Here is a 27192-nt window from a genome sequence, read left to right as displayed (position 1 = left end):
CTTCGTTGAATCTGGTAAGCGTGGCATTGCACCAAGTGATGCGATCCGTTTTTTGAGCCTCAGTCAAATTGTGTGGGACCTACAGAGGGCACAGCTTTTTCATACCCAAATGTTTGATTGTATTTGATTCATACCTATGCCTAACGATGCCCGAATCTCATGGTATATCACACGCCTGTGTGTTTTGATCATACGGTGCACAGCATCGGTGTTTTCGTTGTTCAAAGTACTGGACGGGCGACCATCACGAAATTCATCACTGAGATTCACACGACCGCGTTAGAATTCTGCAAACCAGCTATAAATAGTCGTCTTGCATGGTGCTTTATCGCCAAATCAGCTTGAAGCCGAGCGAAGCTCCGCTGAGTTATTAAATTGCGCTTAAAGTCGAAGAAAATCATACTACGAAAATTTTCACAACTTAAATCCATGGTGATGTAGACAACCAATTTCTAATGTAAAAACAAGTGACAGTCAGATGAAACAAACTGTATTCTACAGACAAAGAGTTCCATTTTCAAATGTTGTAATTACTTTTTAAATATTGTTTATGTAAGTGGCCAGTTCCGGAAACTTATAGTGCGGCCTATGTACCTAATCAAATTTCCTTCATAACATTGGAGCGAATAACGATCTCGCATTGAAAATATTTGAAACAAGAAATTGTGTTTATGAGTAGGTATATTCGTAAAAATAACTTCAGAACATTTTCGAGAGCTTCATAGTTTGAATGTATTGAAACTCGATTGATAAATAAAGCTTTTATCGTCGTCGTTATCGCCCAAATTCATTTAAAAAGTTGAAACAGGGAAGAAATATGGTCATAATCATTAATCACGCCGTTATCTTCACTCCTGAAAGATGCCTATAGGCCCGTTCAACGAGGACTTAATAAGCCTCAGTTCTAAAAAATTTGATGGTGATTTATAAAATATTGGAAATCTGGCTACGGCTTGTTGCTGCTGATAAGGCATTGAGTATTAACTTTTTAAATTAGCTTATTCTTTATTTGTTCAGTCTTTCAAACTTTCAGAAATAAACTTAGGAAGAATGAAAACACTTGCCAGGTTTTACGGGACAATATTTATACAGTCATAGTTTAAAAAAAAATGTATTATTATAATCCCAAAGTGTCAAGCAGATACATAATTATCTCATCCTGACGCCGCGACACTTGAATTACCAATAAATGGAACTTTGCAGAATAATGGTAAAAAAATTGAGGTGCTTTGAGGGAGTGATTAACGAATTTTATTTGAATTATTGTAACTGTAAAATGTTGACTTACATATAAGAGAATTGAGACTTATAACGTCTTAAATATTTGAGAAATATAGGTGATTTAGAATCAAAATAAAGAGAATAAGAGAATATTGGGTTTCTCTGTAAAACCAAGTGCATTACTAAGCAGTCATGAGACGGGATTCTTTATATATAACTACGAATTAAAGGAATTTATTTTCCACTTTATCTTGTTATTTCAAACTCATATAATTAATTATTAACAAGGAATAGATAGCACACTCAACTCAGGTTTTAAATAATTACCACAAACAAGTTTTACAACGCTAATATTTTTTCAGAATCTGAAGAACAATATTTAGTCGACGACTTAACTTCATTTCTAGGACATCTATTTACGACTATTTTAACAAGCTCTTACATACATTCGAAAAATATCTTGAACGAGAGGCGACGTTAAACCGCAGCTCAGCCACGGAAGTATAGTCGATTATAATAATATAATGTTTGCACTAAAGAAGCCGACCGTAATAGACAGGAGAGCTATTTATGAAATGGAGTGAATTTCACATTAAAAGTATCATTTATATATAAAAAAAATATTTATTATTACAGGTACTTAAATGTAACCTTCGATTTATGTATATTTAAATAAATATGGATTATTCATAGACGGAGCAGTGGTGTATCAACCAGATCTAAAACACTTTTAATATTATTGCACTTTCTGAAACAAGTAATACATTTTGTTAAAATTGTGTTTCAATTCACAATACGTACTTTAATTTCATTATAATAAGATATCAATCTGGTGTTAACTTACCATAGTAATTTCGGGAAAAATGGTGCTGAGGTTGAAGTTAGCACGTGAGGTAGCAGGGAAGCTAGCAAGAGAGCGGTCCACATTGTGGCCCATCGACTGCATATTAGACGGCATCAGATGACTGTTAAAGTAGTCAGGTTGATACTGCCCTGGCATCTGGTTACTAACGTAGTTGGGAAAAGGTATATCCTCCGACATTAAATTGTGATGCTTTTTAGTTGGTGTTTTATTCTGCCATAGTAAATGAGCAGATTCATTCCAATCTTCCACTTCGGTATTTAGTTTTGCCCTTTTAGTTTGGTATTTTTTGTTAGAATCTTTTTTAGCACATTCCAATTTGTGTTTTGTGGCGGACTCTCTTCTCGAGCCCTTGTAATTAGATGGCACTTTTTCTGGGTTAAATGAAGAATTATTTCTCATTTTCAGTTCTTCATATTTGTGGTTCGAATAATTACATTCTGTTGTTTGGTTATAATCTATGAAATCACCAGAAAAGGGACCACTTGTATAATTTCCAGACATCAAATTGCTAGAGCCAGGCATAAAGTTCGTATAAAAGGAATTGGAAATTGTGTTTGTTGTAGAATTATACAACGTCGTTGCAGAAAACTGTTGACCTGTATAGCTGCTGTTATCAGAATAATCCAAAATTGGTGGAAAGTGTGACACTTGGGCTACGCTATCTTGAGCCGTATTGAAATCAGAATATTTTTGTGCAGGCATTGCAAACTTTGATGAGTTGGTGTCCGGAAGTTTTTGATTGCACGTACCACCTCGTATTAAGGCTTCAGCAGAGTAACTATTCTTTTGCACTTTAGAACTTTTGTCGGGCTTATTCGGCTTTGCTTTAGTCTGAGGATACTGACTCATCGTTTCGTAAGAATTTGATTTGCCTTCGTGAAAAACGTAATAAGGCTGTGAAATATGACTTTCAATGCGAGACATTGTTTTGTGATTTAATTCGGTAGTGGTTTGAGTAGAGTTTTGTTTGACTGGTACGGATTTGGAGATTTCGATTTCAGACCCTTGATAACGCGATGGTAAACTATTATCTGTCGTTCGATTCATTAACTGAGTTACGAAGAAAGAGTTACTGCAATTTTGTAAGTCCGTTTGAAGGCCACTCCTGCTTGATATGTCGGTTTTCTTTTTGTCGTGGGGTCCTAACGCTAAGTCACCGACTAGTGTGGGCAAGTTGATAGGTGGTGGTTCCATAGTTATTTCTGTTGTTCCCGCAGGCCTCGCTGAAGGCCATATTTGTAGTTCATCTTGAGTAATTTGCGACGAAAAATTGTGCATAGATATTGGAAAGTAATTGCCCTCATTTGGATCTACTTTCTTTGAGGTATGATCTAATTGACTATAAGAATGTTTTTGCACTTCCTTAGTATCTAAGTGTGGCGGATTACATTGACTTTGCATAGGTCTGACTTCAGATGTCATCCAATTTATATGCATTTTTGTTGGTGACTTTTTCGTATACTTCTCTGCAACTTGCTGAGGAGCTGCAACATTCGTCGTTTTAATAATACTTTCACTTACATTAGACATTTGCTTAGTTTCGTATATTTTTGAATTATTAACTTTGTTATTTAGCGAGTGATCTACTGGTAGATAATGATGAGATTTGGCTGCTTTTGAATTGTTGCTGTTGTTATAGTAACTCATGTCTTCAGACCACAAACTGGTAGGTTGAGAATAGAAACTTGTAAATGTTTCCGCAAATGAAGAGCTCGCTTTATTTGTTGAGGCGTCTTTTTTGCCAGAAGTCGACACTAAAGGTATGTGAAATTCTGGATTGAACGGGTTATAAGAAGATGAGTAAGACGTGCTTGTTGTATTCAAAATATTTTCTTTTGAAAAAGCATTGGGAGCACTTGTGCAGTTCACAAAATCGAAACCTTTATGTGACCAACCCAAATCAATGTCGTATGTCAATCTGGATGACCCAATTTTCATAAGATTATCTTCAACATTTGGATAATCAGATTTCGTTTTTGACGCATACTTTTCCATTGCACATGGATATAGGCCAAAACTATTAAATTCGTGTCCTGAAGAAATGCTGCTGGTGCTATAAATAGTATTTTTAACTGTGCTAAATGGGTCGCTTTTGTAGAATAGGTTACTGCTGTTCACGTAGCTAGTAGTTTGACTGGGTATAGTCTTGCTTATTGTGCAATCGAAATCTAAAGCGTACGATGAATCTGATAAAGTGCAAGTTGGTGGTATCAGAGATGACATTGATAAATTTAGAAATGGATTTTCATTCGACGTCGTAGTCACTACATTGTTGGAATGCTTGGCTTCGGCTTGCTTACTAACTACGTGGTTGTCTGTATATTTTTGATGCTCATTTTGTTTACTATGATGCATAGTTGAGGAAGTTGTTACTGCTTTACACGTTGATTTGGGTTTGCTATCATTCGTATTAGTTTTCTCATAATAATTAATAGTTTGAGAAGCTACTTCATGCCTTCTTGTGTGACTGTCTTTAGAAGTAACTTGCGGGTGTGTATGCGGATCTTCAGCGGGACTGTCGGCTCTATTTCCGCTGACCAACGGGAAAGACATCAAAAACGCGGCCGTCGGTGAAGCAGCTAAAAATTCTTCCGCCAATTCCAGACGGGCGTTTCCACCGTCGACCGTGTTTTCGCACAATGCTGTGTCCAAAATATGCGAAAGTTTATTTTCTTTGTCTTTATTTACCGAGTCTTTACCTAATGTTTTGTTGGTATCTTTTAATTTTTCCTGAATAATTTTAGTGTCATTATCTTTTTCAATAATGGTCGAGGGAGTTGACACTGGGAGTGTCTTGTTAACTGCAGATGATTCAGTAATTTTAGAATGGTCTGTTCTTTTTGGTATGTTTAGGATTTCTGCAGGTTTAGTCACATTAAGAGCGTCAGCTTGTTTCATACTAACATCTTTATCAATAGATGTATTATGCTTATTTTCTAGCTTCGTGTACTCACTATTACTAACGCTATTTTTGTCTTTATTACATGTATTTTTTGTAATTTCTTTTTCCTTGGTTTTCGAGTTATCTGTAGGAATTAGGTCATTCTGCTCTTTAGCTGTTTCTTTAGTAGGTAGGTCATTTGATTTTGTAGGTTCCTCGTTAACAAGATGTTCTTTAGTAATTTTTGTGGATTGTTTAGGTTTTTTGTTAGTTCTTTTGAGATTGTCTAATTTACTTTTAGTATTATTTTTTCTATTTCTTGTAGCTGATAATGGTCGGGAGTAGGCTGATATAGGTAAAATGTTAACCATAGTGGTTTTAGTAACATCCCCATTGATTCTATTAACTATGGGAAAGGGAGATTTATTTAATGTTTGGAGGTTTGAATCTACTAACACAAACGCTGGAGGTACAGTTGGTAGTATAAAAGGTCTTTGTGGGAAAATGTATGGGGCTGCGGGCAGTACGACAAATGTGTTCTCTGGACCTGAAATAATACAAAACTTATTGTAGCAAAAAATATTATTATTTAAATGCAAATATTATTATGTACATATTGTTAATAATGATGTGAACAAATACTTATACAGGGTTATTATTAAGATACTGAGAACCTCGCAGGACTATATTACTGACATCATACACAACAACTTTTGTTGCATGCATGCATGAATTCCAAGATGCATGAATCCTTCTTAGATAATCTGCCTTACAAAAAGTAGTAGAATTTAAAAAATACCATTTGAAGTAGCAAATAATAAAATGATCTAAGACTGAAGTTTTTAAACTTTTGAAGTTTAAAAACTTCAGTCTAAGAACATTTCATTTTATGAAATATGTATGTGCAAAACTTATGCCAGTGTTATTTCAAGTCATAGTTTCAAAAATTCATAATACTCACCCTTTTTGTCATTTGCATTAGATTTAGGTAATAGTATAGGAAATTTCTGTGGTGCTGCAGTCTTCACAATATGGTTTGTTGCTGTTCTGGAACATTCCACTTTTGACTCAACTGTGACATTTGTTGTTAATAATGGCTTTTCTTTTAATGCATTACGTTCAGACTTTTTAAGCATAACCACCTTTACATATTTGCTATCTGTAACAAATAATTACATAATTGACTACTTATTTGGTATTACAGGGTATCAAATATATGATAAACATTGAATTCCATTTTTTTGTTATAGATTCACTTTCTAACAGACACCTTCAGAAATAATAAAAACTTTAAGTGCAAGTTTCAATTGCATAAATGAAAGTGGACTAATTGTCTATCATGTTGTTGTTCTTGTAGTTAGGCAAGATGAGTACGGCGCATTGCAATATAGCAAGCAAAAACTTCAGTATTTTAAGTAAAATAAATCTCAAACTTACTTTTTTTCTTCTTATTGAAACCGATGAAAACTTGAGTGGATGCATCTCTTTTTCCATTATTTTCTTTAGTATCTATTTTAACCTGCAATGCTAATATGTCAGCTTCTGCAAGAAAATTATTAATTATAAATTGATAGGTAGTCTTTAGAGATATATATTACTTTCCATAGCTCTTATCTGCTAAATTGTTTCAATAACCAGCTATTTGTTCCATCATCACACTGAATATTCCAACATTGACGTTGGCGGAATCGTCGCAAAATGACGGAGCCATATCCATGCAAAACTTGACTTGTGAAACTTAAAACTTTCATTTTTCAAAGTTTTAAGTTTCACAAGTCAAGTTTTGCATGGATATGGCTCCGTCATGTCAGTTATTCTACTGTTAAGCCACTATAATGTGTACACATTCCAATACTTACCAAGTTGAGTTTTCACTTGCAGACAACTAGTCAAGCAAGTAATAGCTTTCTCAATTATTTCTACCTTGGGATATTGAACATTTTCTGCATCTTTAGATAAATCATTTGATCTATTTATTTGCTTAACTATTTTGCCTAGTCTGGTAATGGCATCGTTGAATTTGTTCCGCCTATTGCGCTCCCATTCTCGACAGCGACTGAAAGATGTTAAAATAACACAAGAAATAATAAAACGTAGTGGAAATATCTGTATTTGTCCAAACCAAGATATGAATATGTGAAATTTACTACCTTGGCGTACGACCTTTGGTGGTTCCAGTTGTAGTAGTTTCCATTGGGTCTCCGTTATTGTGATTTATTAATTCTTTTTTATTTAGGTTTGTTATTTTTTATTCCCAATGAAAACGCGAAGCTTTTCAGTCACTTAGTCATAAACTTGACACAAACTGTCATTTTGACATTGACAAATGAAATGTCAAGTGTTACGTCATGTCATCAATTTAGGGATTTTTTTGCTTTGTTTTTTCCATCCTGGCATTTTTTCACGACGCCTCCCGTTTCCGTCGTGTATACTTGAATACTGTTTTATGTATTGTATATAACGATATGATCAATAATCACGTATCGTAATCGGGACGGGAAAATTCACGTTACGTATGCTGCGACCCTAAAGCCCGCTATACATGGTGGACGAGTCTAGACCAACGCAAGCGTAGACAAATTGATAAAGGCTAGTAGTTCTACCGTCTACATGTTGGCCGAGCCTTTTGGGGAAATCCTCCTAGGATACCTCTCCCCGCGTGGGCAGCGGGAGGTTATGCCTATACTTATACCGGCTAAAACTCACGGTGGCCTTCTCGGGTGCTCTAGTGCGAAGGATCTGGGTTGCGCACCGGAACCCTCCCAGCACCTAGGAGGAGCTACGTCCTCCCCCTCCTCTCCTCATGACGAAGCAGGTCACACCGCCCCGTCGTCCTCCTCGCGGCTGCCTAACTTACTGGCGAACGAAGCCCCCGCTCCGATCGCCCACAGCTGTTCGTTGGCTGAGCCTAGGCCAATGCGAGCTTAGGCAAATTGATTAGACGAGTTCTGTGGAGCTGCCCTTGTTGGCCGTTGTAACTTTTCATTGTGCACGGCAACAATATGGACGACGCCGACGTAGAAGTTATTGCAACTGCTGCTGTTTATCTAATGAGCGCCTATAATTATTATAATACGTTAGTGTATAACGCAATAAAGTTGTAAAAAAGAAAAGACAAAAATAAGGTGTGGAATGTTAAGTATCCATAAAAATAGAACAAGTTAAGATGACCATAGAAGAAGGTCTTTGGGGTTCCAAACAACAGATGAAACTGATAGGACTCCAAAAACTTGAAAATGTCTTTTTTTTACTGAGCGATATTTTGCACGTATTACCGTGACCGACGTCAACCGAATAATATATAAGCGGGCGGACAAATATGTGTATACATTGGTAGGTCAATGGTATACACCATTGGCAAAGCGCAGGCGAGCACCTTTGATTTGTGCAGAAAAGCCGACACCGCTTCGAAGTGAGACGAGTGGTCGCGAGTGACGGCGAGTTGTGAAAAGCCACGCCAAGTGAGCCCTATTCACGTTGGCGCTCGTCTTCACTCGGCTAGCTAATAAAATCGGCTGTCTACACATTGATATTGGCCTTCACTCGCCTAGTCTCTGCCAGCCAACATGTATTGAGGGCTTAAGAGTGGCAGGCTCACCCTTGAAATCGGGTAGGGCGAATAAGCGTTTTATAGTCGCTCCTAAATGCGATCAAACATTTTAATTTTAACCAAATAGACAAAAACAACTACTTCTTAGACCAAATAGCCTCCAATAACAGTGACCATAGTAATTCCATAAATGTTAAAATAAATCCGAATTCAATATTTATTTATCCATCTATACCTAATGACATTTTAAAAATTATATTATCTTTAAAAAATACGTATAGTGTAGGTTATGACGATATTTGCACAATACCTGTAAAATATGTGGCTAATTCCATTGCTCTACCATTATGTCACATAATTAACTTGAGTCCCGGGTCCTCGGGAGTTTTTCCTGACAGTTTAAAGTTTGCAAAACTTATGCCCGTGTACAAAATTATTTTCCAAAATTTTTGAAAAAGTTATACATTACAATTTATACTCGTTCCTAGAAAAGCACAATATTATTATCACTGAGCAAAAAGGATTTAGAAAAAATATGTCAACAAATAAAGCAATTTATGACTTAACACGTAGGGCTGTAACGAAACTAGACCAAAGAATTCCTACCTGTGCAGTATTCATGGACATGTCCAGGGCGTTTGATTATGTAGAGCATAAAGTCTTGCTAGAAAAATTAAATAATTACGGAGTAATAGGAGTTGCTCTGAACCTAATTGAATCATATCTTCACAACAGACAGCTCTGTGTACACAGAGCTAAGTCAAGTATGTATCGACAGCGGTTGGGTTAAGCAGTACAAATCGAGGTGTAGAGTTGTAGAGCATAGTGTTCCGCAAGGTAGCATATTGGGACCTCTTCTATTCCCAACGTATATAAATGACATGCCCAGCAGCTGTGGTTATCCAATGATACTATTTGCTGATGATAGCACCGTAATTATTGAAAACACAAACGGCGACCACAATTATTATCTAAACGAGATAAACTCTATTCTTGATAAATAATAACAACCTAAAGTCAACACAAATAAAACTAAAATTATGTTTTTTAATCAGAGAGTGACTGTACCTGACCTAAAAGTTAAATGTGGTGACAATGTTATAGAAAAAGTAAATGTACCAAAGTTTTTAGGTATAACTGTAGATAGGGACATGTCGTTTAAAACTCACTCGCAACAGGTCTGTGCAAAACTATACACGCTTAGCTATGCACTCTACAAATTGTCGAAAACTGCGGATCTCCGAACTGTGGCTTACCGCGGCTTTGTTGGATCTGTCCTTAGGTATGGTGTGATTTTCTGGGGTAACTCTACCTACAGAAAAAACTATATTTAGAGCCCAAAAGCGATGTGTCAGAGCCATATGCAACATTAAATACACTGACAGTTGCCGATCAATTTTCCGTGACCACAGATAACTGTAGACAAGTAGATCCGTGACCTAAAATTATTAACTAGTCTGTGTTATTAACCTTCCCATGTCTGTACATCTTTGAGGCATGTATCTTTGTTAAGACGAACTTGAGTGAATTTCCAGAAAAAGTTAAGTTCACAAGCGCACTTATTTCGTACCGGAAATATATGGTCCGAAGAAATATATGTAAAACTTCCCAATACAAAAATAGCGTTGTTGATATGGCACCCAAAATATTTAATAAAATTCCAGACGCAATAAAAAACCTTAGTGGAATGCAATTCAAGCATGTATTAAAACAATTATTAATTGACAAGTGTTACTATAGCATAGAAGAATATTTTAATGACAGTTTCTTAGAATAGGTAAATGCTGACAGTTGGGTACCATTTAGTTATTAATATTTTTAGACTTCTTAATTATTATTAGTTTTTTGACATTGTATCCATTTTTCTTTTATTTTTATTTTGACATTACATTTTTATTTAAATGACTTCGTATGCCACTTTGGCTTATTGCAGAGATTCCATGAAATTATTATTACGATCTATATCATGTACCTGTAATAACGAATGAATAAATGAATTGAATTGAATTGAAAAAAAAAAATTTGGGAGATGAGTTTGAGTGGTTTCTATCTACCAATAAATATGTTGAAAAAAATTAATAAATGTTCTACGTGTATCGGAGCGTTAGAATTACGGGTGACAGTGGCACTGTTTTGCCAGATTAGGCGATTTTTCGCCATTTAGTCTACTTTGAGGGGTCGCACGACTAAAAAAGTGGTTGTCGACTCAGCAATATTTAGGCTATGTTTGAAATAAGAAAAGGCGATTTTAGGCTACTTAAAATGTTTGAGGAAAATTATAATGGGGAATTGCTCCCGGACATTGGGGAATATGATCTTCTTATTTCCCCAATTCCCCAAAATCCGACAACAAATAGAATTGTAGAATTGATTTTTAGGGATTTTATGGCTTGGGCGAATATTGGCTACCAAACATAAATTGGCGAATTAACTTCACAAAAGTCTGACAACACTGGACAGTGGTACTATAGTTATTAATTAAAGAGTATTCGTAATTTGTATTGTATGACGAACATGTCAATCGATCAATTAATTAATAAACTGGTTCAACCACTTATGCCAAACTAAAGAAGTCTGTTAACAAAATATTATTTCCAAGCAACAAGTTTTATATAATAAATATCATTTGAACAGACAAATCGAGTGAGTTAAGAAAAATGTAAATAGTACCACTTAATTACTCATCCAACTAACTCGATTTTCATACGCCCGTCGTTGTTTGTTGATTTTGAATAGCTATTGGTGGGTGGTAGTTTCATTGTGAAATCTAATCCTGGCGAAGTGCTGACGTCCTATTTTATTCTATTTCAATTATTTATAATCGGTGAGTAATTTATTCAACTTCATACATTTATTTTTTTTATGGTGCAATAGTGTCAGTTTTGTTCATCGTGTGTGAATGTTAAATAGGTCAATCAAGATGTCTTTATACCCTTCTCTGGAAGATATGAAGGTGGATAAAATGGTGCGGGCGCAAATGGCGCAGTATGAGGCGTCGCCTCCTGCCTACCAGCCAATGCATCATGCGTTACCCTCACCAGGCTATGGTGCACCCAACGCCCATGTTTACCCAACTCTCGGTGAATATATGGGCCTCGAGCTGTCTCAAGATGTTATTGCCCTCAACATGCCAGAATATCAAGTTCAGACAGTAAGTTTATTGCATTTAATAGTGGATTATATTGCAATTTTAGGAATATTAGATGGTATTTTAAACTTCTAGAATCTAAAATTATAATTAAATGTCTATCAAATTATTCTTATTAAAACCAAATCTGGACAGACGGTACATGAATACCCACTAAAGTAATTATACCATCTTAATTACCTTCAGTTTATGAACTGTTCCAAATGATATACCTATCTCTCTCTTACCTAAAGTTGTTTATTGATAGTAATAATTCTTTATTTCGGACCATTAAAAATATCCGTAGTATGTTAGTATGAGAATTTAAAAAGAAGGTTAGTATAATACAGTGCAGACTAAATTTATAACTACACTATAAATTGGGCTACGCCCTTAGGTTGCTCTATCTAAAATTTTACTATTGGACAGTCACAACTTCCCGATATTGCACTTAGAATACTGTTGGAACCTTGCCTCATGCAACTCAACAGTGAAACAATCTTTTTCTGTATAACGACCTCGAAACTGTCCTCGTGAGCTTCTGCAAACATGGCCGAGGCATTGCATTATTTTGGTAATCCCATCAGCACTCTAAATGTGTTGTGATACTGAATGCGCAGGGCACTATAGCCACGTTTCGTAAACCTCACCCACAGGCTACTCGAGTAGAAAGATTGGCTGCTCTCAAACCACTCAAATCTTTATAAGTGTAAAAGTTACTCTGTAATCACAAATATAATACATGCTATATAGTGTTTGTATATAGTGAAGGAGGCATTAAGGTACAGATGTTTTTGTAAACACTTAGGTCATGCTTGGTTCACTGTATATAAAAGCATCCAAGCTTTAGTGAGATCAATGTGTCATACTGTATATCTAAAGTTATTTCCTTTTCTCCTGGATATTTGATGAGATTACAGATGTTTATGTGGGGCTCTTTTCTACCAGTATTTAAAAAAAAGTAAAACTAAGAAACGCAATATAATAGGAACGCTTCATCATGATCTGTGCAACAGTTGTTGCTGAGTATTTGTTCTTGCCACACAATCCTATGCAAGACACTTGTATATCATGCTACCATTCATTGCAGTGAGCAAGCTGTCTTCAGCTTTATGCACTACTGTATATACTTCCCCTGATAAATATTACAAACAAGTTTTTACAACATTTTATCAGTTGGCATATTCTACACTCGTAAGGAAAAAAAGGCACAACTATGCGTACTTTATACAGCAGTTGTGTCTTTATACGTTGCGAGGGCAGTATGGACCTACTTATAATAGAAGCAAAGACAATTTGTATGAATCTGAATCTGTTGTTTTTAATCATTGTTAATGACTTGTGCAAACTGACAATAATGAATTCCAAAATTATAACTTACACTAATGATGTTATAATTATTCATGGTAATATTTAGGATGCCCATTAGGTGCCCATTCTTATGCAGAGACTGCTAGCCGCGTAGTTATGGCTTGGCGTACGAAAATCCGTGATCATAGTGTTACAATTGTTGTTTATTATAATTTATTATGTAAATCTTGTATTTGTTTGTAATAAAATTTTTTTTTTTATTATAGGTACAATCAGGAGGTGCTGTTACTAATTTAATTGCGCCGCTATCATCTCAGTCAATATCCCTACAAAAAGCAACAGTCACTCAGGCAATCCGACAGGTCATTTTGTGTAAGGATAGAGATGGAAAATGCGGTCTAAGACTTCACTCTGTAAACAATGGAGTCTTTATTTGCTATGTTCAAGCAGGTAGTCCAGCTGCATTGTCTGGGCTACGCTTTGGTGATCAGGTCTTGGAAATCAACAATGTGGCTGTTGCTGGCATGAGTATGGACCAATGCCATAATCTTTTGAAAAAAGCTCCGTCTAATGGGATCAATATGGCTGTCCGTGACAGGTTGGTTATTTGTAATAATAATAACGCACACACTCAACATAGATAGCCCCGCACTAGGGAAACCCTGTGTCGCGGGTACCATGGACACACACATAGACAACCACAAATTACACCCAAACTCACTAGAGAAATAAACGTAGGCCATACAAATATTTCTCCCGGCCTGGAATCGAACCCGGGGACCTCTGCGTGGCAGTCCGGTATGGTAACCATTCGGCCACGGAGGTAGTTAAAATTAATTTGTGCAAGACAGTTTTGCCCACCATTGTTCAGACTATTGTGCATTAGTCATCTAATGATTAGAAAATCGTTGTCTGCAAGATTTGTAAATGTATTGCCAAATTACAAATTCACTACTTCTGGGATGGTTATAAATTGTAGAGTTAGATTACAAACTTGCACAAAACATAAGTATACTAGGTTTTTTGTTTATATGATGTGATAGCAAGTTTTGCGTATCTAGTTCACATCATCTTTTATCATCTGCATAGTAGACAGTTGAGCATATTTGTATAGAATTAATGAGATTGGACCTTCTCCATTTATTAAATAGAGACATAGAAAAAATAACAAATAATCTTTGAAAAAAAACCACTAACAGTTATGAAGCATAGAATCAACGCACTCTTTCTAATTTATGTTGACTAATACATAGTATGTGTTACAATTTTAGACCTTTCGAAAGAACCATAACTTTGCATAAGGATTCCCTTGGACACGTGGGTTTCCAATTCAAGGATGGAAAGATAGTTGGTCTGGTAAAGGACTCCTCTGCAGCACGTAATGGAGTTCTGACTGACCATCAACTTCTCGAAGTAAACACAATCAATGTGGTGGGCATGAAAGATAAGGACATATCAAAGGTTATTGAAGAGAGCCCTTCCATTGTAAACATCACTATTATTCCTCATTATATCTACAAACACATGATAAGCAAGTGAGTATTTGCAATTGCAACATACATACAAATTGATAAACTAATCTTACTTTAGTTCTACTGTTATGTTTGGTATGATAATTGGCCAAATTAGTATACCAAGGTACAAATTGTCTTTCTGTGAAAATCTTAATATGGGGGATAATGTGCCATTGCTTGCTTATGGCTTTGATTGTATTTATTATTTAATTATGGTTAAATTACATCTACCCAGGTCAAGTATAGTCATATATGAGTTGATACAGTACAACAATTTTGGTACAGTTATATGCGTATGCACGTGTTATAATCTAATATGCGTTTAACACGCATAATAGATTACGCGTGTTAAATGCATCAGCTGCAGTCACTGAGTTCGATTTCAAATTTCGCGTTACTTAATTCAAGTTAACTTTTTTTTTTTACAGGATGTCTTCATCACTATTTAAGGAAGTGGATCGCACGCCTGCCGTCTAATGAAATAGAAGTGGAATCTATACCACGAAATGATTATTATTATAAAGGTAGTTTATAAAAATTAAGGGAAATGAGAATTGAATTTTATTGGCACATGTTAACTGAAAAATCTTTGCTATTTAGGGTAACGATAGTAACGTTGTCAAAATGTTTTCATAATTTCAATTACCATTTCCTATTCAAGTAAAATTTTGTTAGATGAATGGATATTCATGTACTTGACTTATACACCGAATCGATAATGGCGAGAGTTATATTCGTTTTCTTTGGAATACTAATAAGTACGTAATTTTTTTTAATGATAGTGGCATATTCTTTGCAAATATTTATTACTGTCCATAGGTTTGGGTTCGGTGTATGGGTTATAAGGCTAAGCGTAAGTACTGTGGTAATTATTACGCAAATTTTCATAAAGTCCTACTCCTAGGTCAAATGTTTTGCAGCAAACTTCGCACACCGATTTTCGTCGCAGTACGTGCTTAGCCTAAGAGAGTTTATTATTCATTTGTTTCGACAAGTCATTCAAGGAAACTGCGGTAAATAAACCGTTAGCTCTCTCAAAAACCACAGTGCAATGTATGAATCATAGAACAGGGTAAATCACTGCCGAAAAATGATAATTGAATGACTGTAGGTATTTACTGTTACGCAAATCGTACATTGATATTTGCGGTTTTTACTTCGTTTACATTTAATACATATCGTTGGTGCCAACATCTACACATCTCATTTTCTAAATCAGTATTTTGTAGAAAGCTGGGTTCGATTACTGTGATGCCATTTAACATCAAGTGCGGCACATTAAGTAGTAAAATTGGTTAATATTCATAGTTTGATTATTTTTACTGTTACATTTAAAGTAGTTAAGTCAAGAGAACAGCTGTTTGGTATCCATTTTTTAATTTGTTTTTAAATTAATACCTCTCCAAGTCAATTACGGCTGTGAAAATTACTGAGTTCTTAACCAAAAAATTACATCTTCGCGGCATTTAATGTTGGTGTATATTATTTAGTAAATGTATAATGTCTTGAGCAAGTCCACTTTACACTGAGCCACGCGACATAAAAGTCAATGGAAATAACATGTAAAAGTTTCCAAATATCGCTTATTAATGGGCACTGCCCACTATAAACCGACCGAAGACCTCTAATATTCGATATTTATAAATTTTACTAGAAATTCAGTGCGAAGTGTATACTGCCTGGGCCGTACTTCCTCTGTGGGGCTAGGACGATAAGGCGCGACTTGCGTGAGAGCGCCAAAACGCTAGATACTGTTATTCTAGCATAGAGATAACAATATCTCGCGCGCTTATTTCTCTCTCGCTCATGTCGCCCCATGTCGCGGTAGCCCTAGTATTCACTTAATTGACTTTGTAACCTGGTTTGATTATCATATGTTAAAGGAAGTATGCCATATATTAATTACATGAAATTTTGTGTGAAGTTAATGTAAAGTTATAGTAACTCTGGTTTGTTGCTAAGGTATTTGAATTTATTCCTACTTGTAAGTCATTGACTATTGTGCTAAATAGATCAGTACATTATGTAGTTGCCCGTTGACATTCCTTTATGTTCATTGTTCTTGTTTTGTAAGTATAACTGCATTAATAAATAGACTCTTTATAGCACATTAAGTGCACTTTTTTATTCAAGTATATTTTGTAGATTAAATCGTTTGGAAACAGGGATATCGATTGATTTACCCTTGTTATCTATAAAATGTAAGATGCCATAAATGTAATGTAATCAGATAAATGTTAATTACTTTTTGATAAATAATTCCTTTATTGCACTGAAATTTTAAATATAGTAGAAATTAGATGAGTAAATGTATCTATGTAAGGCGAGAAAATGTAATTCTAAATATTATACTTTAAACTCGATTTACATTATTGCAGTACTTGAACCGAATTTTGGTAACGAAATTGTACATAGCGTAGTAAGGCTGCCAATAAATGGAATGCACATCTGGAGTTAAAGCGTGCAGTCGTGATCAACTGCAAGCAGTTGAGAACTCAACTGCACGGGGTCCAGACGTCAACTGCACACAGTCGAGACGTCAACTGCACGCAGTCGAGACGTTAACTGCACTCAAGACGTCAACTGCATGTAGCCGAGACGTCAACTGCAAGGGACGGCTGCAGTCTGAAACTACTTGATTTTTATCAGTAACGGCAAAAGGTAACGATTACTTGAGAGTTTGATCAATTGGGGAAACTTCGGATTTACATAATTTGCACAATTCTTAAATTTTTTTGGAATTGCATCTGTTTACATATTTGATTGCCAATTTCACCGACAAATTATGCCTTATTATAATTGAGCCTTTCGGTAATATGTTTATTTCCTTAATAAACAGTAAAGTCAGCGTTTGGAATAATAAACGTTCTGAATACACTGACAACATGTTCCATTTCGATATCAACAAATACACTGAGCTCCTGAAATATGGTGCAGCGGGTACATACTTGATGTCAGACTGCTTGGAGTTGTACATATCGACTTCGCACATGCAGTCATCTAGTAGCAATCTAAACGTTTTGTTAATTGTATAACGTACTAGATACGGTATGGTAGCTGGGGGAATTCCCGAGACTACGCGAGAATTTTCCGAAAGACGTGCGACTGTTTTGCGGCTCGTATCTGGTTTGTACGTTGCGCAATTTATGTTAAAAAGTTCATTATACTATGCTTACAAAAATTTGCTTCCATTTCGTTCCGCAGTAATGCAAATTGAGCCTACATCTAGAAGTCTTTAAATAGGTACCTACTAGAAATTGTTGACCACAATTCCAATTATTTAGATTTTGATTAAAATTTGTATTCACATACCTATTTTATATATACGAAATAAAAATAATTTTTATTATAATGTTTTTCATTGAAGAACATCTTTGAACAGGCAATGAAAACAAATTATTTAATTTTATTAAAAACTTTAATGAAATATTTATTTAATTTACTACCCGTACATAAAACAGTAAAACAGTATGGTTGTACTTAAAAGTAAGACAGCTGTAAAATATAGACTAATAAATCTAAGTCAATCCAGTATCTCCAATGGATTTTGGAACGTCCAGTTCGGTTTTAGGATTACTTTTGGACAAGACCAAGATTTTGGAATGAAGAAGCTGTCATTTTCTGATGGCGGACAATTCTTGCGAGCGAAGTATTCCATGGGATATAAACTCCAGAGAAGACCTGCGAACAGTAGTTAGACACGTGTAGCCAATTCCGTTCAAAGAGTTTTCATGATTAAGTTAATTCATGTTTGAAAACTTAAATACACAATAATTGATTGAATAGGGTCGTATTCTAGAACTCTACTCAATGCTCAAGTCAGGACATGAGTATGATTCAAAGCACTAGAAATACTCAAGTCCTTGCCATTAGGGTCGTATTTCCAATGCTTGAAATCGTACTCAAGTCTGCTCAAGTCAGGATCGAGTGCTCTAAACCATACTTAAGTTCTGACATCAGCATTAAGTAGACTTCTCGAATACGACTCTTAGACAGTTTCCTTGTACCTTACTCTACTCTACCATAGATTTCGGATTTCCCCATACTGTCCCATTTAAAAAAAACCACTTTATTAAACATTTTACTAAACATTTTATTTTGCGTAAGTAATTCACCGAAATCACAAAAAACTGGTTGTTAACGCGTACTCGACCAATATGTGGGGTAGCTGACAGCAGACTTTTTATTCGCTAATCTCAGAGGAGTTTTCACACCTTGAATTGTAAAGGAAAATTTTGGCTGTTGACCGTTATAGCACCATGTTCTTTTGAGATTTTGAAGCATCGACGTGCCAAATCTTAGAGCTCACGATTTATAGGTGTACCTAATGAATAATCGAGTAAACTTTTTCGAGCAATTAATGTTTGGTCACACGGCATTTGATCTCAAGTAGCGAACCCGTCTCAGGGCTATGTGACATGGAGGCAAAATACTGTAGATATTGTAGATATAATATTTTGCTACATGCAGACATTATTTTATTTTTAAAAGTAATACAGGATTCAAAGATTTGAAAAGTTGTTTGCCTCATCACGGAATCGACCCGATCAACTGGAAAGAAAAAAACCTGTGGTTTTTCTGATGCCAATCGAAAGGGTCAATTATAAGCAGCAACACCATGAAATTGTATTTTAAGTTTAGGGAAATTAATAATAATGCAAAACACATTATACTATCGATATTCATACTTCAAGGTGGGGCTCCAGCTTACGATATCGGAGAACAGCCGAATCCCTTTTCATTCCTGGATCGGTACGCATGGCCCAATTAAATGGCAGGCGAGATGTACGGACACTAAGCCTTAGTGGTTACACACGGTTAAAATCGCGCTCGTGTGTAAAGCTAGACGATTAGCGACTACATCGCTACTGCATCGCTGCTAAAAGGCGCCATGTGTAACCGCTCTTAGATTTATTTTTCTGAAAATACGTGAACAAGTAATTTAAGTAAGTTTAATAAACAAGAGGCCATTTTTAACAATGCGAGTGAGTTAAAAACGGTCTGGCATTCTGTTCCGGATTCTCGACCAAATAAGTGAAAAATAATTAATTATACTCAGACGTGATAACGAGGAAAACGTACTAATGAGTAATAAACATTCAAGTAAGTGGAGCCCAAATATATGTGCTTTATTACACTTTCGATCGGCATCATAAAAACGTTTAAAAATAAAATAATGTGTTGTTTAAGCAAAAATATTCTATTTACAATATTCAAAGTACTTTCCTTTCGTGTCGTGTAGCCGTGGGACATCTTTTATACTTCACATGTCTTCACATCTGTATAACTTTTAGCCATTGTTTAGGGATTTATATGGCTAGAAATGGTGATTACTAACTGCGTTATCTTTCTTCGAAACTACAGATCAATGAGTAGTGTGGTCCTTAGTAGTAACGCTGAAAAACATATAGTTCTTTACCATTGCCTATGAAGAAACCAAACCACATATACAAATTCAAAAAGTTGGGGAACCGTCTGCCACTGGCTGCTGTCAGTGGTATCATCAGTAGTCCCAGCAAGCCGAACTCAACCATCAGCACTGGGTAAAAAAAGCCGAAAGACAGGGCCAGTATCACCTCGTGAGCTATGGCCGAAATCTGAGAAACAAAACACGTGATTGTAAGTAAAAGTTTTTTCTTTATACCAACAAAACCTATGTTTTCAAAGCGACATTATAGTTTATCATCAAGGTTATTAATTAAAACAACAAGTGGTAATGGATTTCGGAGTTGGTACAAAGAAATTTCAAATTTATTTCCGTAATTTAAAAACGATATAGGTACCTACCTACACTTAAACTCCGCCTTTTCCTATAAATTACTCAATTTACTTGGTGTTGACTACTAGTGAAACAAAAAAGAAAAATGGAAAATAAAGTTTTAATTTAGTGAACTTCTAAATCGATACATTACGTCACAGGTCTATAAAATAAAAACAGACTAAACAAAATCATAATTGTCTTATGGTAAACAATGGTATACTTATCAGTTTTGACCTAACTGTCTCAACTTTTCGAACAGTAAACTATTTTTATACAATGGTCAATAAATACTACATCACCTTCAGATTGATGCATGGTTAACTGAGGGCAGTTCTGTACAATTTGCAAGTAAAAATATATATTTCGATTTTGCTTTAGGTGCCTGTACAAGTTCAAATAATGCACAGGTCTTGACACATAGAGCTTCGGCATGCCTGTTAGATAACCGGGAGCGTGTATGGGTGTTTAAGGAGTTTTTAGTTGCCAAAATACTTGACCTACAGCCAGGTTAAGTACCTATTTTGCGTGCCCACGTTGAACCTGTATCCCCTATAGAATCTAATCTCAACCCAGACGACATGGAGGACTATTATTATCCGTCACTGTGGCGTATTTGTGGAAGAAAACATGATAATGGCTGGGGCCGCATTGTCTCCGCTGGCGGTAACGCAACAAAAGCCAGTTGTCGTCAATTATTGCTCACAATACACGTCGCGCTACGGAACCATTGACTTGTTAATTCCTAATTAGCTGCCTTGTCGGTCGGGACACAATTAGGCGAGATTTTGGTGTAGAAAGCTCGAAATTAAAATTAATCTTCCCAGCCTTTACAGGAAGTGGTTGCGTATTAGGATAACGTAAATCTATGGAAACTTTTAGTTTTTTAGGTTGTTTTTAGATAAATTGGAAGATTTTTATTTGCATGTAGATAACGTATTTTGAAGCAGTGGTGCAGGCTAGAGAGACGCACGTTCATAGTTTATAAGGTCTTATGTCGTATGTCCTAACGGATTTTGGTTAGTATCGAAAATAAATAAATAAATATATTGCGTGACACTCAATAAATAAGCTTATTGAGTGTCACGATGTTTGACCACCATGACATATTATTATTTTTGTGAAATTACGCCAGTAGTTTGTTATATTATTAATACAAAGATCGAATACTTCGAAAAAATCCTTCGATCCAGCTGGATTCGAATCAACGTCTTCTAGCAAACCGTGTCAGACGCTATGCCAACTAAGCCATGGAACGAACCAGCGGACCTTACGAATTTTTCAATGTGCTTGTTGCAGTTCTGTATTTTATTTTTTTTTAACGACTTTTTTTGCCGTAGCATAATAATAGCACAATCTAACCAATTAACACAGTCAGCCGACGTACACATCTAGTCAGAGCAATCGTGCGGGGTGTGCGAGGCGAGGGAGGGGCGGGAGCAAGCCCGAGGTGCTATACGCTCGCTCGGGACACACCATCAAAGTTTTTTACGTTAAGTACATGTGCTTTTAGAGACTGCTTGCTTTTATTCATTATCTATTTGAATTTGGTATTATTTCTTAATCCAAGAGTGCGGAAAATTTTTTCAATTAAATTATGTATGGGTATCGTCTTCGGTGTTTTAGTGGGTGCTCGTTACATATAAATATGGCATATATGGCGGGAGCAGTGGCAGTGTCCCTCTAATCTTTGCGACTTCAAGCTTTGAGTGGAACTGCAACTGTTATGGACAGGCGTGTCCCTTACTACCAGGCTCGACGACTTGTTCATCCCGTTATTTCGTATCATAAAAAAAATCTATTGATTTTTCAAATAAATGCAATATGGGTATCATTTTCGAGGTATTTGGGGGTGCTCAATACGAATATGGCACTTATTTCTATACCTATTAAAAGTTAATTAAATGCTTATTATTATTTTCAGATGCAAGCTTTGGATTGAAGCATGTGGAAGACTAATTAATCGGAAATACTTGGAAAAAATTGAGTGAGAGAGCGTTTTGTTTAAAGTAAAACTTTAGAACATCAAAATATTTTTTAAATTACGTTTCTTGTATACTAAACACTACTACTACGCATACTATAAAACGGCTTGTGAGAAAGCCCCACAGCAACATCTTTTTTTATTATTCCTAATATGGAGATAGGAGGACATAGGAGTAGTAGGACACCCACCCTAACAGACTTAATAAAAAAACACAGGGTGACAGTATGACGTAATGTCTAGACGAGAGGGGCTTTTCGCGAGACTTCAAAGGTAATATCCCACTGTATGTTCTTTACACTGTGAGATAGTTAGTAATAAATTTTAGATACGTTTCTCTGATCCCAAAGTAATTAACTAGAGCACTTAGGTTATGGAAATCCGAAACAACGACGTTACCACAAACACCGGTACCACAAACAGACCCGAGACAATGTAGAAAATTTAGTTTTCTGCATTGATCCGGCCGGGGATCGAACCCGGAACCTCAGAGATGGCGACACCACGAAAATTGGTGTGCAAGCCACTCGACCACGGAGATCGTAAACGCCTATAGATCGTGTATATGTTGCTTTTTACCAAAAATAAACTAGGTTTGTACCAGGAATACAGCCAATGTAGAGAGAGCGCGTCCAGCGCGCGGCGACAACGGCCGATAGATGTGGTCTCTCAGCCAAGCGTATACCACTCTATTCCATGCTCGATAGTACCGCGAGAATTGGGATGTTGTCCACCATTCCTGTTAAAATTACGAAGATAAATACCTCTTACTGTATGCTTAGTATCAGTAGACCTCCTTGTGAAAGTGTTCATCCAGGGAAGTACTGCCACCTTACCTATTTCTGCCGCCAAGCAGTAATGTGAGAATTACTGAGGTCCGCTTTGAAGGGTAATAATGGTGCCGGTGAAATTACAGGCACATGGGACTTGACGACTTATGTCTCATGACTGACGTAGTGGCAGTGCCCCAAAGATCTTTGCGATTTAAAGTTCTGAGTGGCACTGCAACTGTTATGAATACGCGTGTCGCTAGTGCCTAGTGGCAAGCGACACGCGTAGAAAAAGTGTTTCACGATTTATTACGAATCATTAACCACTCTACAGGACCACCGAACACATAAATTATAAACAATGTGCTTGGTTCCTTATATTTCGACTCCCTTGGGCGACATTATGTTTTCTGGTGGAAATAGCGTTGCGGCTTTTATAATCCACTAATTCAAGTTCCACTAATTTTCATGTTTGTTTTAGATCTTACATAATTTAATAACCTATCTGGGCTAGGTATTATTATTACTGTAGGAGCAGTAAAAATATTATTTAACTTATGATGGTAAAAGTATATATAAAAAATTCTTTGATAATTCCTTTCGAAACTGAATACCTACACTTCTTCTTTCGTTGTTCGTACGAAAGGACGCAACTTTAATTCCAACAACAATGATGGAGTTCTTACTTTTTATCATTCTCGGTCCCCGTGATGCTTCATTAATCTTACTTTGTCGTTCACAACATATTGAACGTAAACTTTTAAATATGCAAAGTTGCGACCTTTCTAGCACGAAAATTTTCAGAGAAAATTATTTGGAGGGACGGGGCGTGGAACTTGTTTCCATTCATTATCATTCTTTTTTATTAGACAAGTTTTGATGAGTTCCCTGGTCAACATTGTGAAATGTGGCGCGCGGTAAACTGGTTTTGTCATTTTCGTCAACTACGCATTCAAATTCGATATTCAAGATGGATGGAAATTCAATAGGTTTCTAGTGCGAAGCTGCTGACGTCTAACAATGAACTTTGGCCTTCTAATTAAATCTATATTGTGGTTGCAAACTGCTCTATGCTCAGAGTGTCGGATTCAAAACGGAATTATGAAGCAAACAATTATCTGACACCAACGTAGGATTTGAAAACTGCATTTTATCACGTGGTCACTGGGGTCTTTCTTACCTCATAAAATAATCTGTCGGCGAATCTGAGAATTTCTGCAAACGCATTCAACCACGCATGAAGTAGCACGTAGAAGCCGCAGAGAAAGGAGATAACGCCGGGAAGAACGCAAGAGAACATGCTTCGTACCAGTACCCCGGCTTCCACCTGGAGAATTTCTGTGATGTAAAACCGTTCAAAGTACAGAGACTAAGTTAGTCAACACATTTTACAGGTCTTATTATTTCATTGTAGAAACTACCTTGCGAAATAATTTTCAATAATCCTTATTTTCAGAAATACCGGCAAAAGTAGGCAGTACATTCACGTCTCAAAAAATCCCATGATTTTTATTTCTATTTACAATTCGACTTTAACCTACTCACGCACCGTTGGTTTTTTTCCGTAATCCGACCAATTGGGCAGAATAAAACGCTCCCACAAAAAGCAATTATAAAATATAACAGCAGCCACTTCCATGAAATAGAACATCACTACGCGCCATCTTGTCTTCTTTGTCCTGTGAATTACAAAGAAATGGAGATATTAGATCTTTTATTTTTCATAGGTGGTGGAGTTTCATCTCTTGAAAGTTTAGGATCCGACGTTGTAACTCTACTTCAGTACAATCTTAACGGAGTAAAACACTGTAAGTCGTGCTTTGTTATTCTACATATTACATAATATTATATTAGCGCATTCGGTGTCAATAGAATGTTGCCGAAAGCACCGAACTCCCTTTGCGTTGTGTTGTTTGACACCGCGAAATTTACTACGCATTCAGATCTATTCTGCGGTTGAATATTGTATGTGATTGTGGCGGTAATTTTCGACGTTACATGACTCACAACACCGAAGTCAATACACAATTCGTTAGAGGGTAATTCAATTTCGTTTGAAATTTCTAGTGTTATATTATAACATATCTCCGCACTTCGTCGGCGTCTAAACAATAACACAATACTTACTATCTAGATTCTGAGGTTACAAAAATATGATCTCATTAAATATTGCTATTATTAATATAGAGCTAATAAAATATTGTTTATTATATCATAAGATAAGTCACATGAATGTTTATTGGATGTGTCGTTTTATTTATATACGAATAGTTCAGCATATTCTGAAATATCCTCCGCCAGAACGTCTTCTAAAGTATTATAAGAGGCAGAAGCGGTTTGTTTTATCGTATCTACTTGTTTTAAATTAACATCAAGCAAAAACAAAATTAGTTGATACATTTTGATAGCACGTTGTGTGTTGGTACCATGGTGCTATGAGTAGGCCACATGGGTAATCTAAATTTTATATTATAGGTACTGGAAAAGTTATAAAATTTTGCTCTTGCAATATTGCTAGCCGCGGAAATATTGGTCGCTCTCTTGTGCACTGTATTTTAGACACCCCAACACCCTGTCGGGAGACTTTTTTAAACGATATTGAGACATGTTTATTTCTTTAGGGAAAATTGACTTATATGTTTTCAGCACTTAAGGTAAACGAAGGAAAACTTGGAAGTGAATTTCTGAAAACGCCTGTTAAATAACAAAGTGTCTAAGCAACAATAAAGAAAAACTCAATAATTAATACATGCTTTTAATTTGGGCTTTAGATAAACAGCGTTTAGATAGAGGTAGTAGCTTTCAACGTTAGTGGTCGATATTCCTATACATGACCGATAAGTTATCAAATGGCTTGTTTATTTTACGCGCGTAATATTAGTGTACCTACATACATTCAAAAGGTTTTACGATCCAGCAAATGTGTATACCTACATTTCGCTTCGTTAACGACCTTTCACATGGTAGGCTTACGCTGTAAAAGTAGTCCCGGTCTTGTTCAAAGTATGTTAAGTAATTTCCGTATTCAACATGCAATGTGATGACCTACATATGTTACTTAAGTACATTCTAGTCGATACCACAGACATGTAAAATTATGGAACTAATTAGTGTTACGCCATAAAGTTTTTTTACGTTACGTAACGTGGTAAAGCGACAAGCTCGTATCACTCACTCAGAGCTTTAAATTGCAAAGATCTGAGGGGCACTAATGCCTAAATATGCCTGTAATTTTAAAAGCACCCTTACCCGTGAAAATCGGAACGCAGTAACGCATTTGGTGGCAGAAATAGTTAAGGAGGCAGTGTTTCCCTGGATGAACTTTCTCACAAGAACCTCTACTGCTACTAAGAAGGTACTTGATTATTTTTTAAGACAGTTACTAGTATGTTATTTAAAATGAATATAATATACATTACGATAGGCGTCAGGAGAAGTTTCATTATACATTTATTGTTTCCCTGGTTGGAATAATGCCACAGTAATATGTGTCACAACTTGTGTATCACAAGCATAAATTTGTTTATTGTTGATGCAACATTGGTATTGAATTTTAAATAGCGTATTTATTACTACAATTCAGGTCATATTGGGCATTCACGAGTGACTAATCGCTTTTTGCGTCAGACGTTTACGGAATGTAAACTTAACAACAATAGCTTTTAGGTTCAGAGATTAATATTTTTATTAACCGCTCATCTTATTAGTGGTTTCAATGTAAAGGTCATTGCATCCCGATTGTAATAAATTGCTTTTAAGTAACGCCGTGTCATTCGCTTCAACGGGATAGTGCTGAGATTACCAAGCGATATTATAATGAAAATATTGAATTAAGACAGACAAGAAGAGACATTAACATTAAGAATGCCTAAACGGTGCATTTTAAATTAAATGAACCCACAATATTATAGTAAAAGTTTGTGTAGAGTTCTTCGATTTTCGCGTTTTTTTTATAAATTTATAAGTGCGCATTTGACTTCCATTTCATTTAATTGTTAGCGAATCGTGACATCAATTTATTTTATTTTGTTAGAAAACTTGCTTTGCTTCATTTAGGATTAGTTTGATCGAAATAAGAAATAAATTGATATCATCAGCGTATCAACGGAACGCTGACGGGCAGCCGCCATTGCGAAAAACATTTTTGACAAGAAAGGACGTGGTTTTGTTTTGTTTGGATTTATAGTGAAAATACCTTATAATTTATAACA

The 27192-nt window shown here is 35.9% G+C and overlaps 3 protein-coding genes across 8 annotated transcripts in view; 1 reads left to right on the top strand and 2 right to left on the bottom strand.

Annotated features, from left to right (window-relative positions):
• Nucleotides 1-1851: 1851 nt before the first annotated feature.
• Nucleotides 1852-7161, bottom strand: LOC113237247. The gene is made up of 6 exons (XM_026473622.1): nt 7118-7161; nt 6827-7023; nt 6405-6509; nt 5929-6126; nt 2066-5514; nt 1852-1969 (listed from the first exon to the last, which is right to left on the bottom strand). The coding sequence occupies exons 1-6, from the start codon at nt 7159-7161 to the stop codon at nt 1958-1960; spliced, it is 4005 nt and encodes a 1334-aa protein (XP_026329407.1). The 3' UTR covers nt 1852-1957.
• Nucleotides 7162-11193: 4032 nt separating this feature from the next.
• Nucleotides 11194-16733, top strand: LOC113237466 (syntenin-1-like). The gene is made up of 5 exons (XM_026473952.1): nt 11194-11341; nt 11428-11668; nt 13222-13553; nt 14227-14490; nt 14898-16733. The coding sequence occupies exons 2-5, from the start codon at nt 11438-11440 to the stop codon at nt 14944-14946; spliced, it is 876 nt and encodes a 291-aa protein (XP_026329737.1). The 5' UTR covers nt 11194-11341; nt 11428-11437; the 3' UTR covers nt 14947-16733.
• Nucleotides 16734-17975: 1242 nt separating this feature from the next.
• LOC113237442 (sterol O-acyltransferase 2) overlaps nt 17976-27192 on the bottom strand; it is a 36088-nt gene continuing 26871 nt past the window's right edge. For all 6 annotated transcript variants that reach the window (XM_026473919.1, XM_026473918.1, XM_026473916.1 and 3 more), the window contains 5 exons: nt 24531-24660; nt 24162-24308; nt 22813-22950; nt 19889-20066; nt 17976-18150 (listed from right to left, as the gene is read on the bottom strand). In XM_026473919.1, the coding sequence (XP_026329704.1) occupies nt 17993-18150; nt 19889-20066; nt 22813-22950; nt 24162-24308; nt 24531-24660 (751 nt within the window). In that variant the 3' untranslated portion in view covers nt 17976-17992. The remainder of the gene's footprint in view (nt 18151-19888; nt 20067-22812; nt 22951-24161; nt 24309-24530; nt 24661-27192) is intronic.

The sequence above is a fragment of the Hyposmocoma kahamanoa genome, unplaced genomic scaffold (genome assembly GCF_003589595.1).
Source record: "Hyposmocoma kahamanoa isolate Upper Pololo Valley unplaced genomic scaffold, ASM358959v1 93, whole genome shotgun sequence".
In the NCBI taxonomy this organism is placed as follows: domain Eukaryota; kingdom Metazoa; phylum Arthropoda; class Insecta; order Lepidoptera; family Cosmopterigidae; genus Hyposmocoma; species Hyposmocoma kahamanoa.
This window is presented reverse-complemented; position numbering and strand designations above follow the sequence as displayed.